Source organism: Euprymna scolopes, chromosome 7 (assembly GCF_053919585.1).
Source record: "Euprymna scolopes isolate OS-2025 chromosome 7, ASM5391958v1, whole genome shotgun sequence".
Classification (NCBI taxonomy): Eukaryota; Metazoa; Mollusca; class Cephalopoda; order Sepiida; family Sepiolidae; genus Euprymna; species Euprymna scolopes.
Genome location: NC_136488.1, coordinates 135631150 through 135653987, shown reverse-complemented (window position 1 = coordinate 135653987; position 22838 = coordinate 135631150). Strand labels below are relative to the sequence as shown.

Genomic DNA, 22838 nt, shown 5'->3' with positions numbered 1-22838 from the left:
TTTCTTTTTTCTTAGATATCAGAAAAAAGAAAAAAAGCTTTTCTGAATTGATAAATTATTACATGCGTCCTCACAAAATGCTTCAGGTATTGATTCTTAGTATTTATTCAACAGTGCTCAATATATGAGTCGAGCTAGGTAGTAAATTATAAAAATATATGGCAATTAAGCTATACAAATCTTTCGCGTTTCAGTTATTGGAGACTTTTTGAATTGATAAACAAGACCATTATATATAGGTAAAATAAATCAAGTCCCCATAAGAGTAATATATATATATATATATATATATATATATATATATATATATATATATATATATATATATATGTATGTATATATATATATATATATATATATATATATATATATATATATATATATATAGCTTTTCAAAAACGTCAGTTATTAGAGACTTTTTGAATTGATAAACAAGACCATTATATATAGGTAAAATAAATCAAGTCCCCATAAGAGTAATATATATGTATGTATATGTATGTATATATATATATATATATATATATATATATATATATATATATATATATATATATATATAGCTTGTCCAAAACGTCATATATTCTTTATTTTGATGATATCTTTCTATAGTTGCAACATAATCTGAACAACAGATTGTGAAGTTTTATTTTTGAACTGGAAAATTCAAACAATCTTTATTTATGAAAAATAATGTCTTTTAAATGTTGTCCATTTTCAGCTTCGCATATTTGTGCTCTTTCCAAAACATTATTTATGACAGATTGCAGAATCTCTGGATTGCGATTTAACTCCCTTATTTCGTCGCTGATGTTTTCCTTTAATTCTTGCAGGATTTGTGGGGTTGTTAATATAGACTCTTGTTAATATATACACTTTCTTTAAGATATCCCCACAAGTAAAATCGAGGCTAGTCAAGTCTGGGGAAGGATGAGCACTTTGAGTCAAAATAATTGACCCCTGATTTTGGTAAAACAATTTTACAACTTGCGTACGTTGTTCAATGCTATACTTATTCATAATTAATTCCAAAATATCATCTGGTCCACAAAGTATGTTTGATCTGGCATAATGATGATTCATTAAAATTTGGTTTTGATACCCCCAAATTTGAAGCTATCTCTTTACAACCCATCCTTTTCATAACCTATCATACTTTCATAAATCAGAGTCTATTTTCTGTAGGCTTATTTTGAACCCAGTCAACGACGGGTACTTTTGTTAGTAATATATATATATATATATATATATATATATATATATATATATATATATATATATATATATATATATATATATATATATATATATAAGCTTAGTTATATGAGCTTATATGTTTACTAGCAAAAGTACCCGTTGTTGACTGGGTTCAAAAACAGCCTACAGAAAATGGACTCTGACTTATGAAAGTATGATAGGTTATGAAAAGGAAGGATTCTAAATTTGGGTTGAATTTGGGGGTATCAAAACCAAAGCAAAATATGATGAAAGTAAAAATAAAATAGATAAACCCCATAATTTATTATACCATACCTGTTCACACCGAAACACTTATCACAATATTCTGTGGATCTATATTAACAAACCTTGTTAAACTTTGTGACATATTTCCATTCTATGTAGGTCAGGTGCGAACAAACACCCCATAATTTTATCATACCATATTTCTTCAAACTGAAACATAATTATCAAAGTATACTTACGCAGATAGATATGAAAAGTCTTTATTAAAGTTTGTGCCTATTTCCATTCTATGGAGGCCAGGCGCGAACGCAAACCCCAGAATTCTATTATACCATCCCTATTTAAGTTAAAACATACTTATCAAAGTATTCTTATGTACATCTATATCAAAAACACTTGTAAACGTTTTTTTTTTTTAATTTTTAATTTTTTTTATTTCCATACTTTGTGGACAAGGCGCAAACGCAGACCCCACAATTTTAATGAAGCACCGTTCTGTCAGATCAAGCATACCCATTCCTGTGTCTCGATACATCTTCTATCATTATATGTAATCAGTTTTCTAAAATAGTCAACCATATAAGAGCCTATTCGTGACCACACACACACACACACACACACACACACACACACACACACACACACACACACACACACACACACACATTCAGCTTTATATTATAGAAGATATACAATTTAACTACTTGGGGAAGTGATTACATATAAACAAATAACGAAGTTCTCATTTAGGTAGCTCGATAGTTTGTAGAAGAGGCATTTTAGACTATTGTAATTCATTTTATGCATATTGTTTCTATTTACTTGCCTCCCCACGAAGGCAGACTTAGACAGAAGATAGGTTTTCAATGTGGAGCTCTCCAAAAAGGGGCACTTTAGATAGGAACAAAAATTTTTAATTGTATCAGCCATGAAGGATTTCTCCTCCACTGACAGAGGAGAGAAAAGGTGAAGTGTAACATCAGAACAGATACTACACTGTGATCTTGGTCGGACACTATTATTACTTTTTTCTTTCAGACTATTAAAGCATCGTTCATATTTTTTCAATAATAATCTCACTAATATTGTCTCGAAAACGGCCGTCTTTAGTCAACAGAGGTCCTGGATATAACCTTAAACTATATCCAGTGGTGAGGCCCCAGCTTGAAGGCTTTGGGGAGTGTGAAGCTACCCTTTAATTACCATTGCTCCCAGGTCCATTCTGACCCGGAGTGGTAGAACCTGTTAGGGTCCTAACTATAGGTTAAATAGAAACCGACTTGAAAACAAGTATAATCTATTAAAAAAATTTTCTTCTGAATCTTTGGATTCGGCATTAAATAACCCGTAAAAAAATAATAATAATTTCATCAACAGAAAAAGAATCATCTTCCATCATGATAATGCTCGTCTTCACGCAGCACTTCTGACCAAAGATCCTCTAGGAGAATTTGGTTGAGAAATTTTGCCTCATCCTGCATGTTCTCATAATCTTGCTCCCTTGGATTATCACTTGATTTGGGGATTGCAAAACCATTTAGATGACCTCATGTTAACATCATGAGAGGATATTGAATGTGAGTTAGATTCATATTTCACATCAAAACCTAAAAAAAAATTTATAAGCTCGAGGATAGATGAAATCAATTTATAAAGAGCAAATGTCGTTACTGCTATCGATTAATATTTTCAAAAACACAGTTAAAGATGGAACTTTAAATCAGAAAAACTTTTACACCGAACTAATATGTAGTGCCGGCAAAAAGAAAGTCCGTTTTTTTTTTCTTTAAATTAACGTGAATACTAGAATATTTCAATTAAAAGTCAAATTAAAAGTCGGGAGATAGTTCGATAAGAGTCCACGTGATGTTGTTAACTGCGGGGTTTTTGTGAAGCCGGATAGGTGACGCGTGGTCGCGCATTTTGAAAATCTGGGTGGTTATTTTTTGTGTATATCCGTTAGAAGTGTTGAGTGAAATTTGAAAAACAAAACATGTATAAATACATTTGAAGCCAAAACTGCAACACGAATTTTTTTTTTTTATATAAAATAAACAGATGTTTATTTTTAAAGAAATATATTTCGGAGTAAGACTCCTCTCCCACTACATCATGTCGTGGAAGAAGAGAAGAAAAAAAAATGATTGATAAAGGAGTCTTACTCCGAAATATATTTCTTTAAAAATAAACATCTGTTTATTTTATAAAAAAAAAAATTCGTGTTGCAGTTTTGGCTTCAAATGTATTTATACATGTTTTATTCTTCAAATTTCACTCAACACTTCTAACGGATATACACAAAAAATAACCACCCAGATATATATATATATATATATATATATATATATATATATATATATATATATATATAAGACAATAAAAGTAGAAAATGAAGTCACAAGAACTATATATTGGTATATATATAGAATGATTCATTCGTTTAATAAGAGTGTACATACATTTAAATGGGGATAAAGGAGACTCTTTATAACAAGGTATTTCGAAGTGTATAGAAGATGCTAGGTATGATAATGAGGATGTAACTAGCAAGGAACGAAATGAATAAATAAAATCATTGATGTTCTTTGGAAGATCTATATTGAATTCTAAGATAAGGGAGGAGCGTATTATATAAAGTGTAATGTAAAAAGGTATATAGGGTGTATATCATAGTTTTTAAAGAATGTGTGTAGTTTCTGTGTTTAAACTATATATATATATATATAAAAGTGAACGTGTCTGTCTGTCTGTCTGTCTGTCTGTGTACATTTCCCTACGCAATGACTCTGTCAATTTTTAGTCTACAGACTCGAAATTTGATATACAAAGTACTGAGATTTGGAAAAATCTATGTGATCAGTTGTCGGCCAGAAATTTGGCTGTTAAGGGGTCAAAGTTTAACGATTTGACTTTTGAGAACTCTACCAAACTTCTCCGACAATTTGGGGTCTAAACACTTTAAATTTTAGATATAGATTCCTTGGACATGGATCTAACATAATAACTTGATTTAAAAACAATAAATTTTAAGGGGTCATAATAGAGGTCAAAGTTTAAAAAATTAACCAATTTTTTTTTTTTTTTTTTTTTGCTCAGCATACACCGCCAAATACCCGGACAACACCGGGTTGAAATGCTAGTATAAAAGACGTGTCTGTGTGTCTGTGTGTCTGTGTATCTGTCTGTGTACATTTCCCTATGCAATAACTCTGTCAATTTTAAATGTACAGACTCGAAATTTGATATACAGGGTACTGAGTTTTGAGGAAATCTATGTGATAAGGTTGCGGCTAAAAATTTTGCTGGTAAGGCGTCAAAGTTCAACGAGTTGATTTTTGAGAACTGTACCAAATTCCTTCAACTATTTTGGGTCTGAAAACTCGAAATTTTAGATATACGTTCCTCGGACATGGATCTAACTTTATAACTTGATTAGAGTCCTAAACAATAAATGTTAAGGGCTCATAATAGGGGTCAAAGTTAAAAAAATTGACCATTTTTTATTTTTATTTTGCTCAGCATACACCTCAGACCAGGGCAACGCCGGGCACCCATTCTAGTATATCTATAAAAGTGAACGTGTCTGTGCATCTGTCTGTCTGTGTATCTGTCTGTCTGTGTGTCTGTGTACATTTCCCTACGCCATAACTCTCTCAATTTTTAGTCTACAAACTCGAAATTTGATATACAGGGTACTGAGATTTGGGAAAATCTATGTGATCGGTTTTCAACCAGAAATTTGGCTGTTAAGAGGTCAAAGTTCAACGATTTGATCTTTGAGAACTCTACCAAATTCCTCCGACAATTTGGGGTCTAAACACTTTAAATTTTAGATATAGATTCCTTGGACATGGATCTAACATAATAACTTTATTTAAAAACAATAAATTTTAAGGGGTCATAATAGAGGTCAAAGTTTAAAAAATTAACCATTTTTTTTTTTTTTTTTTTTTTGCTCAGCATACACCTCCAAATACCCGGGCAACGCCGAGCACCCATGCTAGTATATATATATATATATATATATATATATATATATATATATATATATATATATATATATATATATATATATATAGTCTAAAGGAGCTTGCAGGAAAAAATGTAAAAAAAAAAAAAAATAGAAATGCAGTTTAAATTCACGGAAAAAAATTATTTATTTAGCCTATCGCAGACTTAGCACCTACATAATCCAACTTCTAAAAAGTTTATAATTACAAAAGAAAATTCAATCATATAAGAATAAAAAGAACTTAACTAAAATTGTTAAATAGAAATAGACTTAGCACTTGCATAAGCCGATTTTGCAAAAGTCTTCAATTATAAAAGAGAATTTAACTATATAAGGATGAAAAAAGAAACTCTTAACTAACATTTTTTAGAAAACGGAGATCCTCAGCTGTCTACCATGTAGCTGTTTCGGTGATTTAAAAATAGGGCAGATGTAAAATACATGGCTCCTCAGTTGATAATACCAATAAGAAAATGTAGAATAATACAGTTACTATTCATACTAGTATATAAAAAAAATAAAAGTAAAAAATAAACTATTAATAATATATATAAGTAAATTTAACAAGATCACGAAATCTATTCTGCGACATAGATATATACATATATATATATACATATATTCTGCATAGATATATACATATATATATATATATATATTCTGCAACATAGATATATACAAATATATATATATATGTATATATATGTGTGTGTGTGTGCGCGCGCATACACACACATACACACACACGTATATATATATATATATATATATATATATATATATATACATATATATATATATACACACGTTAAAAGCATTTAATAAGAATAAATGTTTAATTTCAACTGTATCTCTCGCGGTTGACGGTAACCGAATGGTTCAGGTCTTTGCTAATGAAGCCAGACATAACTTCTGTTGCCGGGGTTCGAATCTCTCGACTGGCGTTAATCGTGACACCCTGCACTTATAATTCCCGAAAGGATGAAACACTAGCTATATAATATTTATTATAGTAAGTAATAATAATTATATATATATATATTATTTTTAAAATGTACTTATCCACTGACACGTGTTTCGTCGTCTACGACTCATCAGAGTGGCTGTATCTAGCGAGATTTGAAAACGGTAATGAGCCTAAACCCTTACCCCTGGACCATCTCGCCGACTGTCTGAATATATCGCGATTTACTTAGATGTTGTTTTGTTTTGGTTTTAGCGATATGTTTTGAATGAATTCAATCATTTACGAAAGTGCATTTTTACCTAAATGCGAGTCGGGAATAATATTCCCTTTTAACCAATTTGGTACCCCCACATGGGGAGCGGTATATATATATTATTTTTAAAATGTAATTATCCACTAGAGAGAGAGAGAGAGAGAGAGAGAGAGAGAGAGAGAGAGAGAGAGAGAGAGAGAGAGAGAGAAGCTGTACGCGGCCACGCGTTGCTGTGGCTCAGTTTGTTAAAATGGGACACATTCCTCATATAAAATTGCATTTTGTATTGTTTATTTATTGAGAGAGATAGATAGATAGATAGATAGATAGATAGATAGAGAGAGAGAGAGAGAGAGGGGGGGAGTAATACAGATAATCTGTTTGAACCCAATGTAAACTGGTACTCCAGCTGGTATGTAGAAAAGTTGTTATTGTCAAAGAGTCTTTGAGATTTGGAATTGCAGAACTATGAAACATGAAGTGGTGGAATGTCTCTGTCTGTTCAGAGTTTGTTGAATTATTTGTCACCTGTTTGCAAAAAATGTCTGTTATTCATAATTCGTTTTTAAGAATAACCAAAAAGAAACCCTTTGTTAGAACATAACAAAGATTATATCGGAAAGAATGGCATAATAGAAAAATGTTTGCACCTTAAAAAGAAGGATAAGAAAATAATAAAATAATAATAATAAAAAAAAATCAGTTTCAGTCTGATTTTATATTGTTTTATATTGTTTTATATTGTTTTATATTGTTTTAGAGATAAAGGTACTGCTTGGATCGTGATATTTTTAGGTGGGATTGGCAAGTTAAATTCAATTTTGACCGTATCTTTTGTTTATTAAATTGTTAGGTGAAAGTACAAAATAGTTACCAAAGTTTCCTGCTCAACGTGTTAAGATTGGCTTTCTAAATAATAACGTCATTACAACACAGTTTGTAAACTACAGAAATATCCTAATGCTGAATCTAAATTTAAGGACAATAAGAATCCTTAAAGTTAGGTGTGATTTAAAATGTTTATTACCTGGTAGAATTTAACATTAACTAGTAATTATTATTATTATTATTATTATTATTATTATTATTATTATTATTATTATTATTATTATTATTATTATTAATAATAATAATTAGCAGGACCCATGGAAAATTCGACAGAATGAGAAATATATTTAATCAGCAATTATATGTGTTTTGGGGTTTTTCTTTGATAAGCTGATATTTTTTTTGATAGCGCAAAAAAGTTTGTTTTTTTTTAGGCATATAGACCAATAACACGCAGCAAATATAAGTTTATTAAAATTTCTATGGAAATAGTGTCCATTACATTTTGAATATAGAACTCACCCAAATGAGATAAATTAATAAATACTACGAAAGTGCTGTGTGTTTGAGGACTATGGCACTTCAGTTTGTGGGAAAAGTCTATGTAGCAAAGAATACTGACATTTTTGAAAGAATTCTCAATCATTTTCGATTATACATATTTATTTACTAACAGTGTGTGTACTAGATAGTAGATGTGTGCGTTTCCAAAATTTTTCGAGAATATATCTCTTCGTTAAGGGAGAAAAAGAGAGCGTAAACAGCTCTCAAATGGGGCTTACTTTCTGTTTGAGCTGGCTACCGGAAGTTGTAAGTACTAATAAATATCAGAAAGCAACGCATACAATGGACGCGCATCAGAAGTAGAGATGTGTCATTGAATTTCTCCATGCAGAAAAAAAATTGAACTGATCAACATTGATCGGCGCCTGTTGAACATTTACAAAGCCGAGACAATTGATGTAAGCACAGTTAGGAGATGAGTTCGTCGATTTCAGAGTAATGGCAAAGATGTGAGTGGCAAAGCGTGCTCTGGACTTTTACGACCGACCGAGCCATAAAAAGAGGCTGGTGAAAATAAAATCTGGAGCACAAAAAGTCACCAGTTTTAATGGTATCGCTCCCATCTTCGTAGCTCTTTAACATTTCAGTTTTTGACTTGAAAAATAGGAGGCATTACTTTAGGAACGACTCACGTATATGTACCGTAGTACACGTTTACATGTAGAGTTCGTCGCAAAGTAACAAAGACAAGGACATTAGTCGACTCGATTTTTTTCAGTGGAAACAACAGACATATATTTACAGGTACTTCCAGAATATCGCCTTGTCTCTGGTTTAAAAGTCCTCTTTATATTCTAATGCGCTTAAGAAGATTCTGCCATGTCGAATATGTTGTACTCTGTCTTTGTCCGACCATGTTTAGAACACGTCTTTCTCTGTCGCTCTCGGGCCACATGTGTAACACATCTATCTCTGTCCTTCTCGGATACGTCTTTCTTTTTCATAATCTTTTTCTTTCTTTCTTCCTCGCTGTACGTCACCTCGCACACGGCTCTTTCATTCGCATACAGTTACTGCTGCTGTTGTCATACGTGTGTTCGCATTCTGTTATATATATATATATATATATATATATATATATATATATATATATATATACACACCCACCCACCCACACACACACACACACACACATATATATATATATATATATATATATATATATATATATAAGACAATAAAAGTAGAAGATGAAATCACAAGAACTATATATTGGTATATATAGAATGATTCATTTGTTTAATAAGAGTATACATACATATAAATGGGGATAAAGGAGACTCTTTATAACAAGGTATTTCGAAGTGTATAGAAGATGCTAGGTATAATAATGAGGATGTAACGTCTAGCAAGGAACGAAATGAATAAATAAAATTATTGATGTTCTTTGGAAGATCTATACTGAATTCTAAGATAAGGGAGGAGCGTATTATATAAAGTGTAATGTAAAAAGGTATATAGGGTGTATATCATAGTTTTTAAAGAATGTGTGTAGTTTCTGTGTTTAAACTTTATATATATATATATATATATATATATATATATATATATATATATGTAAAAGTGAACGTGTCTCTCTGTCTGTGTACATTTCCCTACGCAATAACTCTGTTAATTTTTAGTCTACAGACTCGAAATTTGATATACAAGGTACTGAGATTTGGGAAAATCTATGTGATCAGTTGTCGGCCAGAAATTCGGCTGTTAAGGGGTCAAAGTTTAACGATTTGACTTTTGAGAACTCTACCAAACTTCTCCAACAATTTGGGGTCTAAACACTTGAAATTTTAGATATAGGTTCCTTGGACATGGATCTAGCTTAATAACTTGATTTAAAAACAATAAATTTTAAGGGGTCATAATAGAGGACAAAGTTTAAAAAATTAACCAATTTTTTTTTTTTTTTTTGCTCAGCATACACCGCCAAACACCCGGACAACACCGGGTTGAAATGCTAGTATAAAAGAAGTGGACGTGTCTGTGTGTCTGTGTATCTGTCTGTGTACATTTCCCTATGCAATAACTCTGTCAATTTTAAATGTACAGACTCGAAATTTGATATACAGAGTACTGAGTTTTGGGGAAATCTATGTGATAAGGTTGCGGCTAAAAATTTTGCTGGTAAGGCGTCAACGATTTGATTTTTGAGAACTGTACCAAATTCCTTCAACTATTTTGGGTCTAAAAACTCGAAATTTTAGATATAGGTTCCTCGGACATGGATCTAACTTAATAACTTGATTAGAGTCCTAAACAATAAATGTTAAGGGCTCATAATAGGGGTCAAAGTTTAAAAAAATTGACCATTTTTTATTTTTATTTTCTCAGCATACACCTCAGACCAGGGCAACGCCGGGCACCCATTCTAGTATATCTATAAAAGTGAACGTGTCTGTGCATCTGTCTGTCTGTGTATCTGTATGTATGTCTGTGTGTGTACATTTCCCTACGCAATAACTCTGTCAATTTTTAGTCTACAGACTCGAAATTTGATCTACAGGGTACTGAGATTTGGGAAAATCTATGTGATCGGTTTTCAGCCAGAAATTTCGCTGTTAAGAGGTCAAAGTTCAACGATTTGACCTTTGAAAACTCTACCAAACTCCTCCTACAATTTGGGGTCTAAACACTTGAAATTTTAGATATAGGTTCCTTAGACATGGATCTAACTTAATAACTTGATTTGAGCCCAAAACAATAAATTTTAAAGGCTCATAATAGGGGTCAAAGTTTTTAAAAATTGACCGCTTGTTTTTTTTTTGTTTTTTTTTTTGCTCAACATACACCTCCAAGAGCACCCATGCTAGTATATATATATATATATATATATATATATATATATATATATATATATATATATATATATATATATATATATATATATAGTCTAAAGGAGCTTGCAGGAAAAAATGTAAAAAAAAAAAAAAATAGAAATGCAGTTTAAATTCACGGAAAAAAATTATTTATTTAGCCTATCGCAGACTTAGCACCTACATAATCCAACTTCTAAAAAGTTTATAATTACAAAAGAAAATTCAATTATATAAGAATAAAAAGAATTTAACTAAAATTGTTAAATAGAAATAGACTCAGCATTTGCATAAGCCGATTTCGCGAAAGTCTTCAATTATAAAGGAGAATTTAACTATATAAGGATGAAAAAAGAAAAACCTTAACTAACATTTTTTAGAAAACGGAGATCCTCAGCTGTCTACCATGTAGTTGTTTCGGTGATTTAAAAATAGGACAGATGTAAAATACATGGCTCCTCAGTTGATAATACCAACAAGAAAATGTAGAATAATACGGTTACTATTTATACTAGTATATAAATAATAAAAGTAAAAAATAAACTATTAATAATATATATAAGTAAATTTAACAAGATCACGAAATCTATTCTGCGACATAGATATATACATATATATATATTCTGCATAGATATATACATATATATATATATTCTGCGACATAGATATATACAAATATATATATGTGTGTGTGTGCGCGCGCGCACGCACACACACACACACACACACACACACACACATATATATACACACGTTAAAAGTATTTAATAAGAATAAATGTTTAATTTCAACTGTATCTCTCGCGGTTGACGGTAACCGAATGTTTCAGGTCTTTGCTAATGAAGCCAGACATGACTTCTGTTGCCGGGGTTCGAATCTCTTGACTGGCGTTAATCGTGACACCCTGCACTTATAATTCCCGAAAAGATGAAACACTAGCGTCTATAGATATTTAATATTTATACAGAGAGAGAGAGAGAGAGAGAGAGAGAGAGAGAGAGAGAGAGAGAGAGAGAGAGAGAGAGAGAGAGAAATACAGATAATCTGTTTGAACCCAATGTAAACTGGTACTCCAGCTGGTATGTAGAAAAGTTGTTATTGTCAAAGAGTCTTTGAGATTTGGAATTGCAGAACTATGAAACATGAAGTGGTGGAATGTCTCTGTCTGTTCAGAGTTTGTTGAATTATTTGTCACCTGTTTGCAAAAAATGTCTGTTATTCATAATTCTTTTTTAAGACTAACAAAAAAGAAACCCTTTGTTAGCACATAACAAAGATTATATTGGAAAGAATGGCATAATAGAAAAATGTTTGCACCTTAAAAAGAAGGATGAAAAAATAATAAAATAATAATTTTTAAAAAATGAGTTTCAGTCTGATTTTATATTGTTTTATATTGTTTTACATTGTTTTATATTGTTTTAGAGATAAAGGTACTGCTTGGATCGTGATATTTTTAGGTGGGATTGGCAAGTTAAATTCAATTTTGACCGTATCTTTTGTTTATTAAATTGTTAGGTGAAAGTACAAAATAGTTAACAAAGCTTCCTGCTCCACGTGTTAAGATTGGCTTTCTAAATAATAACGTCATTACAACACAGTTTGTAAACTACAGAAATATCCTAATGCTGAATCTAAATTTAAGGACAATAAGAATCCTTAAAGTTAGGTGTGATCTAAAATGTTTATTACCTGGTAGAATTTAACATTAACCAGTAATTATTATTATTATTATTATTATTATTATTATTATTATTATTATTAATAATAATAATAATAATAATAATAATAATAATAATGATAATAATAATAATAATAATTAGCAGGACCCATGGAAAATTCCACAGAATGAGAAATATATTTAATCAGCAATTATATGTGTTTTGGGGTTTTTCTTTGATAAGCTGATATTTTTTTTGATAGCGCAAAAAAGTTATTTTTTTTTAGACATATAGACCAATAACACGCAGCAAATATAAGTTTATTAAAATTTCCATGGAAATAGTGTCCATTACATTTTAAATATAGAACTCACCCAAATGAGATAAATTTATAAGTACTACGAAAGTGCTGTGTGTTTGAGGACTATGGCACTTCAGTTTGTGGGAAAAGTCTATGTAGCAAAGAATACTGACATTTTTGAAAGAATTCTCAATCATTTTCGATTATACATATTTATTTACTAACAGTGTGTGTACTAGATAATAGATGTGTGCGTTTCCAAAATTTTTCGAGAATATATCTCTTCGTTAAGGGAGAAAAAGAGAGCGTAAACAGCTCTCAAATGGGGCTTACTTTCTGTTCGAGCTGGCTACCGGAAGTTGTAAGTACTAATAAATACTCAGAAAGTAATATCGTGCTACATAGTTCAATAGCAATAATGAAATCATATTGTAAGAGACAATGTTTAATTTGCTCCTTCAGTCCATCACATCTTGGCCGACAATGTTCTTTTTTTTTTAACCCACTTTATTTTGAATGTTCCCTTTTTTAAGTAACGTTTCGCTGACTTATTTCTTTGGTAAAGAACCGCTTCACATCGGAATTACTATGACTTCTTTTCTCATACCTTACAACAACGATCAATATATTATTATGATGATGTTCGCAAATGAGGCTACACCATCTGTAGGTCACAATCATATTTTATTCAGGGTTGCCAGATATGTCGTTTTTAAAGCTAAATTTCGCGAATTTGGCCTTTTTTAAAAGCATTTTGGCCTTCAAAAATTGTATCTGGCATTTTTCAAAGCGCAACGTACTAACTAAAAAAGGAAAAAGCAAAATACCATATAGAAAGGTTAAAGTGGTAAAATTGCAGTATAGTTAACATTTGAGAAATCTTGAACAAAACGAAAAATGCAAATAACTTATACTAAACGCAGTAGAATTTAATTATCTACCGAGCTGTATATATTTAATGTGCTGAAAAGGTATTTTTCTTTTCGGAATTCATTTTTTATATTCGCGTGGCTCATGGTCACACTAACACTTAATGGCTAACCGCATAAGGACTTACATCGGTTAAATTCATGCAGAAAAGATACTAAAACTAGTTACTTACTACTAAGTTCGAGTTGCAAGACCCCTTTCCAAACGAAAACCTTCGTAATATAACAATTAATCGCTTAAGTTTAGCGAGATAAAACTATTATTTCGGCCACCATGTTGTTTTTCGTGTGTCTATGAGTTAATCTATAATATAAGTCTCACCTGTCTGTTTAAATGTATGTATGTATGTATGTATGTATGCATGCCTAAAACTTTCGACAGAAGCTACGGATTTTCATGAGATCGGTATTAGTTTGAAGCTCGACGTCTCGGACGACAAATATCGAAAGATTGGCCAAAAACGTTAATTCCTTCACCCTCAACTGGGCAGTTATCTACAAGGAGGGGTCGATTTTTGCGAGCCATTTTTGCAAGTCATCGTATCGGTTGGATTGGCGTTGCCTAATTTTAACGTTCTGAACTCCCGGTCGCGTCATGGAGTAGCGGTAAGACGTCAGATTTCCTTTCATTTTCTTTTCCGCCTTTGCGTCACGGGTTCGAGGCTGCCTACCTACTACCACTTCTTTTTTTTTTTTTTTTTGCTTAACACACACATCCAAACACCCGGGCAACGCCGGGCACCCAGGCTAGTTGATTATAGAAAATAAAATTCTAAAAAAAAAACAAAAAAAAACTTATAAACGGTTTCAATACATTAAAACTATACAGGTTGGCAGTGAATTTATATCTACTGTGTTTGCTTTAAATTTTTTGCTTGTTATTAATTGTTTCTTTACGATTTCTCAATTGTTAACATCCGGCCTTCTTGGCCCGGGCATCAAAGATCAAAGTGTAATATCTGCTCCGTTCCCCGTTTGGCCTTTTGGCCAAGATCAAATCTCACTCGTGTTCCGACAGATACTGCAATCAATGACTATATGTGGGGGCAACACCACATATAAGACCATTGCTCTTGAGTAATCAGTTATTCGTCAATATAGGAGAAACCCTTCACACCAATTGTCACTATCCAGTTTCCCTACTCCCCGGGGAGCTGGTCCCCATTTTCCTTCACGCTCCACATTAAAAAACGGACTTGTGCCTAATTTGCTCAGTGGGGAAGCAAATAAACAAAAATGGTAGTATCTGTTCAGGCAGATGCTGTACTAAAAGACCATCGCCCTCGGGCAACCCTATATAGCAAAAGGTAGCACTACCAGATCGACCATCCCTCCTCTCGGGAGAGCTGGTCTCCATCCCCCTCCCTCCTCTTCATATTAGAAAACGGCTTCATGCCAAATTTGCTCAATGGAGAAGCAAATAAATACATATACTGAAATTTTGTCGATAAAGTATTGTTGTTAAAGATTTTATGGAACTTGGAATTGTAAAAGAATGACAAGCTAGCGTGAGGGAATTTGGGTTAGGGTTAGGGTTAGGGTTTGTTTTAATATTTTGTTGTTGTTGTTATTGTTATTGTTTTGTTTTATTTTATTTATTTTTTTTTTTTAATTATTATTTGTCACCTGTTTGTAAAATATCTATTATTCATAAACTTTGTTATTTTAAAGTTAACGCCGGAAAAAAAAAAAGTAAACAATAAAAAGGGTGTTGCATTTGGAAGTAATAATAATAATAATAATAAAAAATTTAACTTCGATTAACAACAAAATGATAATAGAAAAAAACAATTGATCTTCATATTTTTTCAGCTCAACATGTTTTTAAACGAACTTTTGTTTTTCTTTTGCGTTTGTTTCTTTTTCTAAAGAAAACAAAATCAATGGTTCCCTGCCTCTTTGTTGCTTCTCAAAACATTCCATAACATTGATGAAAAATTCTTCCCCTGTCTGCTCATTTTTCTTTTTCTCCTTATTTCCACCTCCAGCTGTAACCCTAACTCTAACCCCTCTCGACGAAAAGCAGTGTTTTCGATGATAATTTACTTCTTTGATGCCCCGGCGTTCTGCAAGTTGATGTGGGGGCAAAGAAAGGTGGCATGACTCTTATAATTGCCGAGAATGCTTCCCCCCCACCACGCCGAGATTCCTGTTACGTACGCGATGACAATACCGATTCTTTTACTAATACTGCTACCCCGGTCGTTACTGCTACTCCTGCCGCATCTGCTGCTGCTGCTGCTGCTGCTGCTGCTGCTGCTGCTGGGAGTGTGATCCGTAACGAAGCAGATACCGGGTTCCAGATACGTAACACTACGCTGACTGTCTTGTCTCTGCCCCCCCCTCCCGTCTCCATAAAAAAAAAATTGATCCACCAGAATTTGCGGATTGCATCGAAAATAGTCACCGACACGACTACCGCTACTGCTATTACTGTTATCAGCCCTTATCCAGCAAGTAGCAATTGGAGTTGGGGGTCTGGGGCTTGGGAGTTGTGCACGCGGTTTATAGAGAAGAATTAGACATTCTAATGCTTGGAGAGAACTTGACGACAACAACAACAACAACAACAACAACAACAACAACTGGATCATTCAAACAGGCTCGCGCGTTGGAAAGCCGCATTTACGAGAGCCAGTCCAGTCTAAGAATCTCTTCGCTGCCTCAGCAACCCCTTCCCATGTTTTGTGGATATGACGCGTTGCAACAACTGCTCACAGTAAATAAATAAATAATAATAAATATAAAACATGACTAGATCTTGGACTAAAGCGCTCGTCTAAATTTCTATCAATATCCTACAAGTTGTGTTTATTGCAAGGAAGTCAAACAACCCATTTACGGACCAGCTCCACCAATAATATCGAGCACTATTGGACAGGATATATACCAAATTTAAGAGCTAATGACAAGCCAGAACTGATCTCTCACACACGCGCGCGCACACACACACACACACACACACACACACACACACACACATATATATATAAAGAGATCTAGGAATACACTGTTGAGTTACAACCTAAACCTTGGCTTTAACTAAAATAGATTTACACACACACACACACACACACACACACACACACACACACACACACATATATATATATATATATATATATATATATATATATATATATATATATATATATATATGTCAAAATGAGAAACAACTTTTCGAAATCGGAACAGAGTCGAATCCAGCAAACAGACAGAGATTGCACACATACAAAGGGCTCAGTATATTTTCCGACAGAGCATTCAGAATTCACGTTCAAGCTCGGTGTGAATTTGTGTTCAAATGTATAAAGACGTAAAGGATATTATTAATTCGCTTTCCGACGATCGGACTTACCGTGAAACTGCAGTAAAGTGTTAAGATAAGACCTTTTTATTTTTGTTGTCGTTATTGTTTATACATACACAAATCTATATCTATATCTATATCTATATATCTACATCTACATATACGCACACATCTATGATGAGTTATCTGTGGAAGCAACTGTACCTTAAGTGGAAAAAATCCCAATACGAAATGAAGAAATCACAGTACGCGTCGATTTTGAATGGACTGAATATCAAACGCAAAAAACGGTAAGAAATCCAAACTTCAACCATTCCCCCCCCCATTCCACCCCTTACCAACTTTATTTGTCGCGACTCTGCCATTGTTCATTCTCTTAAACCCTTTCGTGGTTGGGTTGGCAATTTTTTGCAAGTTTCCTAGGGAGTTTGTACATTGTTGCATTGTTCAATTTCTTTGCTTTTCTTTCAATTAGAAAATATAATAAACAATTTTCCTAACGTTTAGTATTTATTTAGTGAGATTATTATACACAGATATTTTAAAACGAAGATTCTCGGCACATTCATTCATTTTCCGCAAATATGATATTGGAAAGTTTACAAATTCGCATTGTGTACGGATAAACCATGGAATTCAATAATGCGCGCGCGTTTGTGCGCGCACGCGTGTGTGTGCGTGTGTGTGTGTGTGTGTGTGCGTATATATATGTGTGTGTGTGTGTATGTATGTGTGTGTGTGTGTGTGTGTGTGTGTGTGTGTGTGTGTGTGTGTGTGTGTGTGTGTGTGTGTGTGTGTGTGTGTGTGTGTGTTGAGATCATTTGCGGGAACTGCCGACTATCAATGTGATCTTTGTAGGTTCAATCTCCGACTGGAGATAGGTGCGATAGGTGCTAGTCTAGCCGCACTCATGAGTTGTGATACAACGAAACAGTACTGTATATGGATGACTATATATACATATATATATATATATATATATATATATATATATATATTTGTATGCGTGTTAACACACACCTACACGCTTCAACAAAGTGCTCAATTATAAAGAAAATATAAATATAATACCAATAATATATATATTTTTATATATTTGTCTTACAGAAGATCATAACCGACCGTACCGTTTCTGTTTCTGATCTTCTGTAACACACACGCATACATACATATGTGTGTGTGTGTGTGTGTGTGTGTGTGTGTGTGTGTGCGTGTGTGTGTGTTGAGATCATTTGCGAGCACCGATCCCGTATATATGCCAGGTTAAAGGTATCTAAGAGTGATGACTGATAAATTCAACGAGTTATTAAGAGTACTCAATAAAAGAAGAACAAGATATGTTTTTATTAATATAAACAAATTTACATAGTCGCGAAACTGGGCATGCTAATATTTCAGACAAATAAGGATTGGTATATATAAAAAGGAAATAGAAGTGAATAAAGAATATTTCCACAGAATTATATGTGTGTATATATATATATATATATATATATATATATATATATATATATATATATATATAATAAGTGCTAAAAATATATTCACAGCAGTTAAACAACACAGTCTTCCGTTTTCCGTGTTTCGTAGGAAAATGATTTTCGTGTATTACTAACTCTACTCATGCATTGAGCACTGTTGAAGCAAATACGGAAAATCTATACATATATTATATCACATGATAACATTCTGTATTGTTACGATAAATTATATATATATATATATATATATATATATATATATATATATATAGTGTGTACATATATATATCTATATATATCTATATATATATATATATATATATATATATATATATATATATATATATATATATATATATATATAATAAAAATTTGTGTTACCATTCTCATTTATACATATACTAACATTTCAGCCCGACGATGCTCGGGTGTTTGGCGGTGTATGCTGAGCAAAAAAAAAAAAAAGGTCAATTGTTTTAAAGTTGACCCCTATTATGAAGCCTTAATATTTATTGTTTTGGGCTCAAATCGATTTATTTAGTTAGATCCATGTCCAAGAAACCTATATCTAAAATTACAAGTGTTTAGACCCAAAATTGTCGGAGAAGTTTGGTGGAGTTCTCAAAGGTCAAATCGTTGAACTTTGACCGCTTAACAGCCAAATTTCTGGCCGAAAACCGATCACAGATTTTCCCAAATCTCAGTACCCTGTATATCAAATTTCGAGTCTGTAGACTAAAAATTAACAGAATTATAGCGAAGGAAAATGTACACAGACAGACAGACACACACAGAGACACAGACACGTTCATTATATATATATATATATATATATATATATATATATATATATAAGAGAAAGAACCCCCTATTGCGTATTGAGCTTTTTTAATTTGGTTGAGATTAAATTTTCTATATATAAATACTGTTATTGGTATTAGTTTGAAGTTTACCATTGCGTATATCAGGTAAAGACTACATCCTTTTGTTTTTATTAATATATATATATATATATATATATATATATATATATATATATATATATATATATATATATATATATATTCCAGTGGTGAAAAGACCGGACTAGAGTGCTCAATGTGTAGCCAGAGCAGTATATAGGAAATTTATTACTGTGAGTCCAGAATGACTATACATATTCTTTCAGTTAGAGGAAGATCCTCAAAGAGAGGAAATATCCAACTAGCATCGTCAGAATTCATAGATGGACCATCTATGAATTCTGACGATGCTAGTTGGATATTTCCTCTCTTTGAGGATCTTCCTCTGGCTGAAACAATATGTAAACTCATTCTGGGCTCACAGTAATAAATTTCCTATATATATATAGACAAGGTTCAAAAGAGAGTCGCAAACCTGATAGGCCCTGAACTGGCATCTAAGCTTCAGCCTCTGTCCCATCGACGAAATGTTGCATCCCTCTGCCTTTTCTACAAGTATTTTAGTGGAGAATGCTCTGACGAACTGCAATCACTTGTGCCCCCACGACGCGAGCACCCTCGACAAACCCGACAGGCTACTAGATCCCACCCCCACACTGTAGAGGTCCCTAGATGTAAAAGATCTTTTTACTCCAATAGTTTCTTCCCCAGAACCGCAAGACTCTGGAATTCCATTCCAGGTCCCTGCTTCCCCAACAGTACTGACGTGCAGAAGTTCAAGTGTAACGTGAACCGACACCTTGCTGCCCAAATCCCTACATAGTACCCCAGTAGTTGTTGCCCCTGATAGTAGCCCCCTACACCAAAGTGGCAATTTGCCTTGTTTGGGGTGAAAATGTAATAAAAAAAAAAAAATATATATATATATATATATATATATATATATATATATATATATATATATATATATATATATATATATATATATATATTTGCTGGCGATTCCAAGTCAAAAATGTTGGAAGGATCATATTCAAATAGATCTTAACCTTATTGGCTATACCCGTGCCCCTCCAGATGCAAACCTTGTCTGCCCTACACTCATGTTTCCATCATTCACACTGAAAGAGACTGAAGATCATGTGCTTTTGAAAGAAACATAGTTGCTTTTTTTTTCCAAAATACTTTTTTGTATTCCTACACGTCAACACATAAGAAATAAATACAGAGAAGATATAAACATTTATATATTTTTCGAATTGATTTTTCATTTATACATATTCACACACACACACACACACACACACACATATATATATATATATATATATATATATATATATAGTAATTTATAAAATATATATGGCGATTAAGCTACACTAAGTATTCCGCGTTTCATCCACTCAAGGACTCTCCAGGCTTAAGCGCATAAGCCTGAAGAGTCCTAGAGTGGATGAAACGCGGAATACTCAGTGTAGCTTAATCGTCATATATATTTTATAAATTACTAACTAGCTCTACCTACGTATTGAGCACTTTTGAAGTAAATACTTTTTGAAGTTTACGCATAAATCTATACTTTCGTATATTAATTTTATGTGAGTAAATTAAGTAGTTATATATATATATATATATATATATATATATATACCCGCACAAAAAGTGTTTGACGATCTTCTCATATATATATATATATATATATATATATATATATATATATATATCCACAAATATGTATATATACGCACATGCACGCATATGTATATATGCACACACATACACACATGCATACATACACCCACCCACACACCCACACACACACATAGAGAGAGATTATGTCGGTATATATATACATAATTTTTATTATCTGGAAGTCCATAGATATCCGAAATTTATTTGACTTGTTCCTGATTAAAAAAGGTAAAAATTCTTATGTATATATAAATATATATAAATGGGCACTCATTCTCAATTATAACTGTAATAAATTCGGATTGTATATATATATATATATATATATATATATATATATATATATATATATATATATATATATATATAAAGCAAATTATCTTCCAATTATCTTTGTAAGGTTTTGTTTAGTAAGAGTTAGTTTCATAAACCTACTGTGTTTATGTAATAGTGCTTAATAACAAGTGGAGACATGTTTCAATATATTTTCATTCATAAAAAACACAAGTTTTAATTAAATAAATAAATGAAAAGTTAATTACATATTTCCACCTGAAAATTCAGAAATATGGTTTTATTTATTTTTTTTTTTTTAGTTTTAAAAAAATATTTTCGTGTTAAAAAAATAATTGTTGTGAACTGTTGTGTGTTATCAGTTAAAAATATGCTATCTTGTAGAAATTTTTTCTTTGTCTAGAAGAAATTAATTAGACTTCAATTAATTTTAATTAAAAAAAAAAAATTCATGAAATGGTTTCAATTTTATATCTTCTGAATAATATCTCAACTCAATTATGTTGGTTCGTTGGTTCGTTGATTCTTAATGTCTCCTATTGTTTTTCTTTTAAAGAAAAATTGTTTAACATATTTCTTGCCAAAACATCACATCTCCATTCCTTTATGATCCCTTCCCATAATGCATTTCTGTGATTGTTTGCATTTCTTTATCCAGTTGTGTTTTTGCCCAGCAAAAATATCTCCAAGATATATTCCTAAGATAAATAGACATATTCGAGATACATTTCATTTAAATAAACACTAAAAAACATAAAACTATTTGAGAATATATTTGAAAAATAAACCTGCATATAAATATTTTCACTTCATTTATATATATATTTTTTTTTCAATCAATAAAAAACATGAGCATTTTAAATTTCATATTTGACGTCAATTTATGCAAATCTGATTTTATGTTTTTGTTTTTTGGGTTTTTTTTTAAAATGTTTTTGGTGCAACTAGTTAACGCTCGTCAAAAAGTCCTCCAAACGGTAATTTTTAGTCTAGAATTTTCAATTTATTATAGCGTGATAATTAGTATTCTAAATTGTGTTACAACCAGGATGCTAAGGGTTCTTTTGTTTCGAATCTGATGCAATTATATTTAATTCTTTGAGAGCCCATAAGTGCTTATTATTATCATTATTAGTATTAGTAGTAGTAATGGTGGTAGTAGCAGTAGTAGTAGTAGTAGTAGTGTGAACCACCTATGATGTCCATAGTATCACAAGTTTGCTCATATAAAGTTTTGTAGTTTTTTCAATACTCTTAAATACTGTAAGTGTTCATTAATAGTTATATTAAAACTTATATGACGGTGGTGGTGGTGGTGGTGGTGGTGGTAGTAGTAGTAGTAGTAGTAGTAGTAGTAGTAGTAGTAGTAG

At 31.9% G+C, this 22838-nt stretch overlaps 1 protein-coding gene across 2 annotated transcripts in view; it reads left to right on the top strand.

Annotated features, from left to right (window-relative positions):
• LOC145279984 (ankyrin repeat and fibronectin type-III domain-containing protein 1-like) overlaps positions 1-22838 on the top strand; it is a 529276-nt gene that overhangs the window by 163982 nt on the left and 342456 nt on the right. Inside the window, exon 1 of one of the 2 annotated variants that reach the window (XM_080131580.1) lies at positions 17193-17389. The exons of the other annotated variant lie outside the window; for it this stretch is intronic. Within the exon in view, the coding sequence (XP_079987706.1) occupies positions 17274-17389 (116 nt within the window). The 5' untranslated portion in view covers positions 17193-17273. Of the gene's footprint in view, positions 1-17192; positions 17390-22838 lie in introns of those variants that run through there. 2 annotated transcript variants of the gene reach the window in all.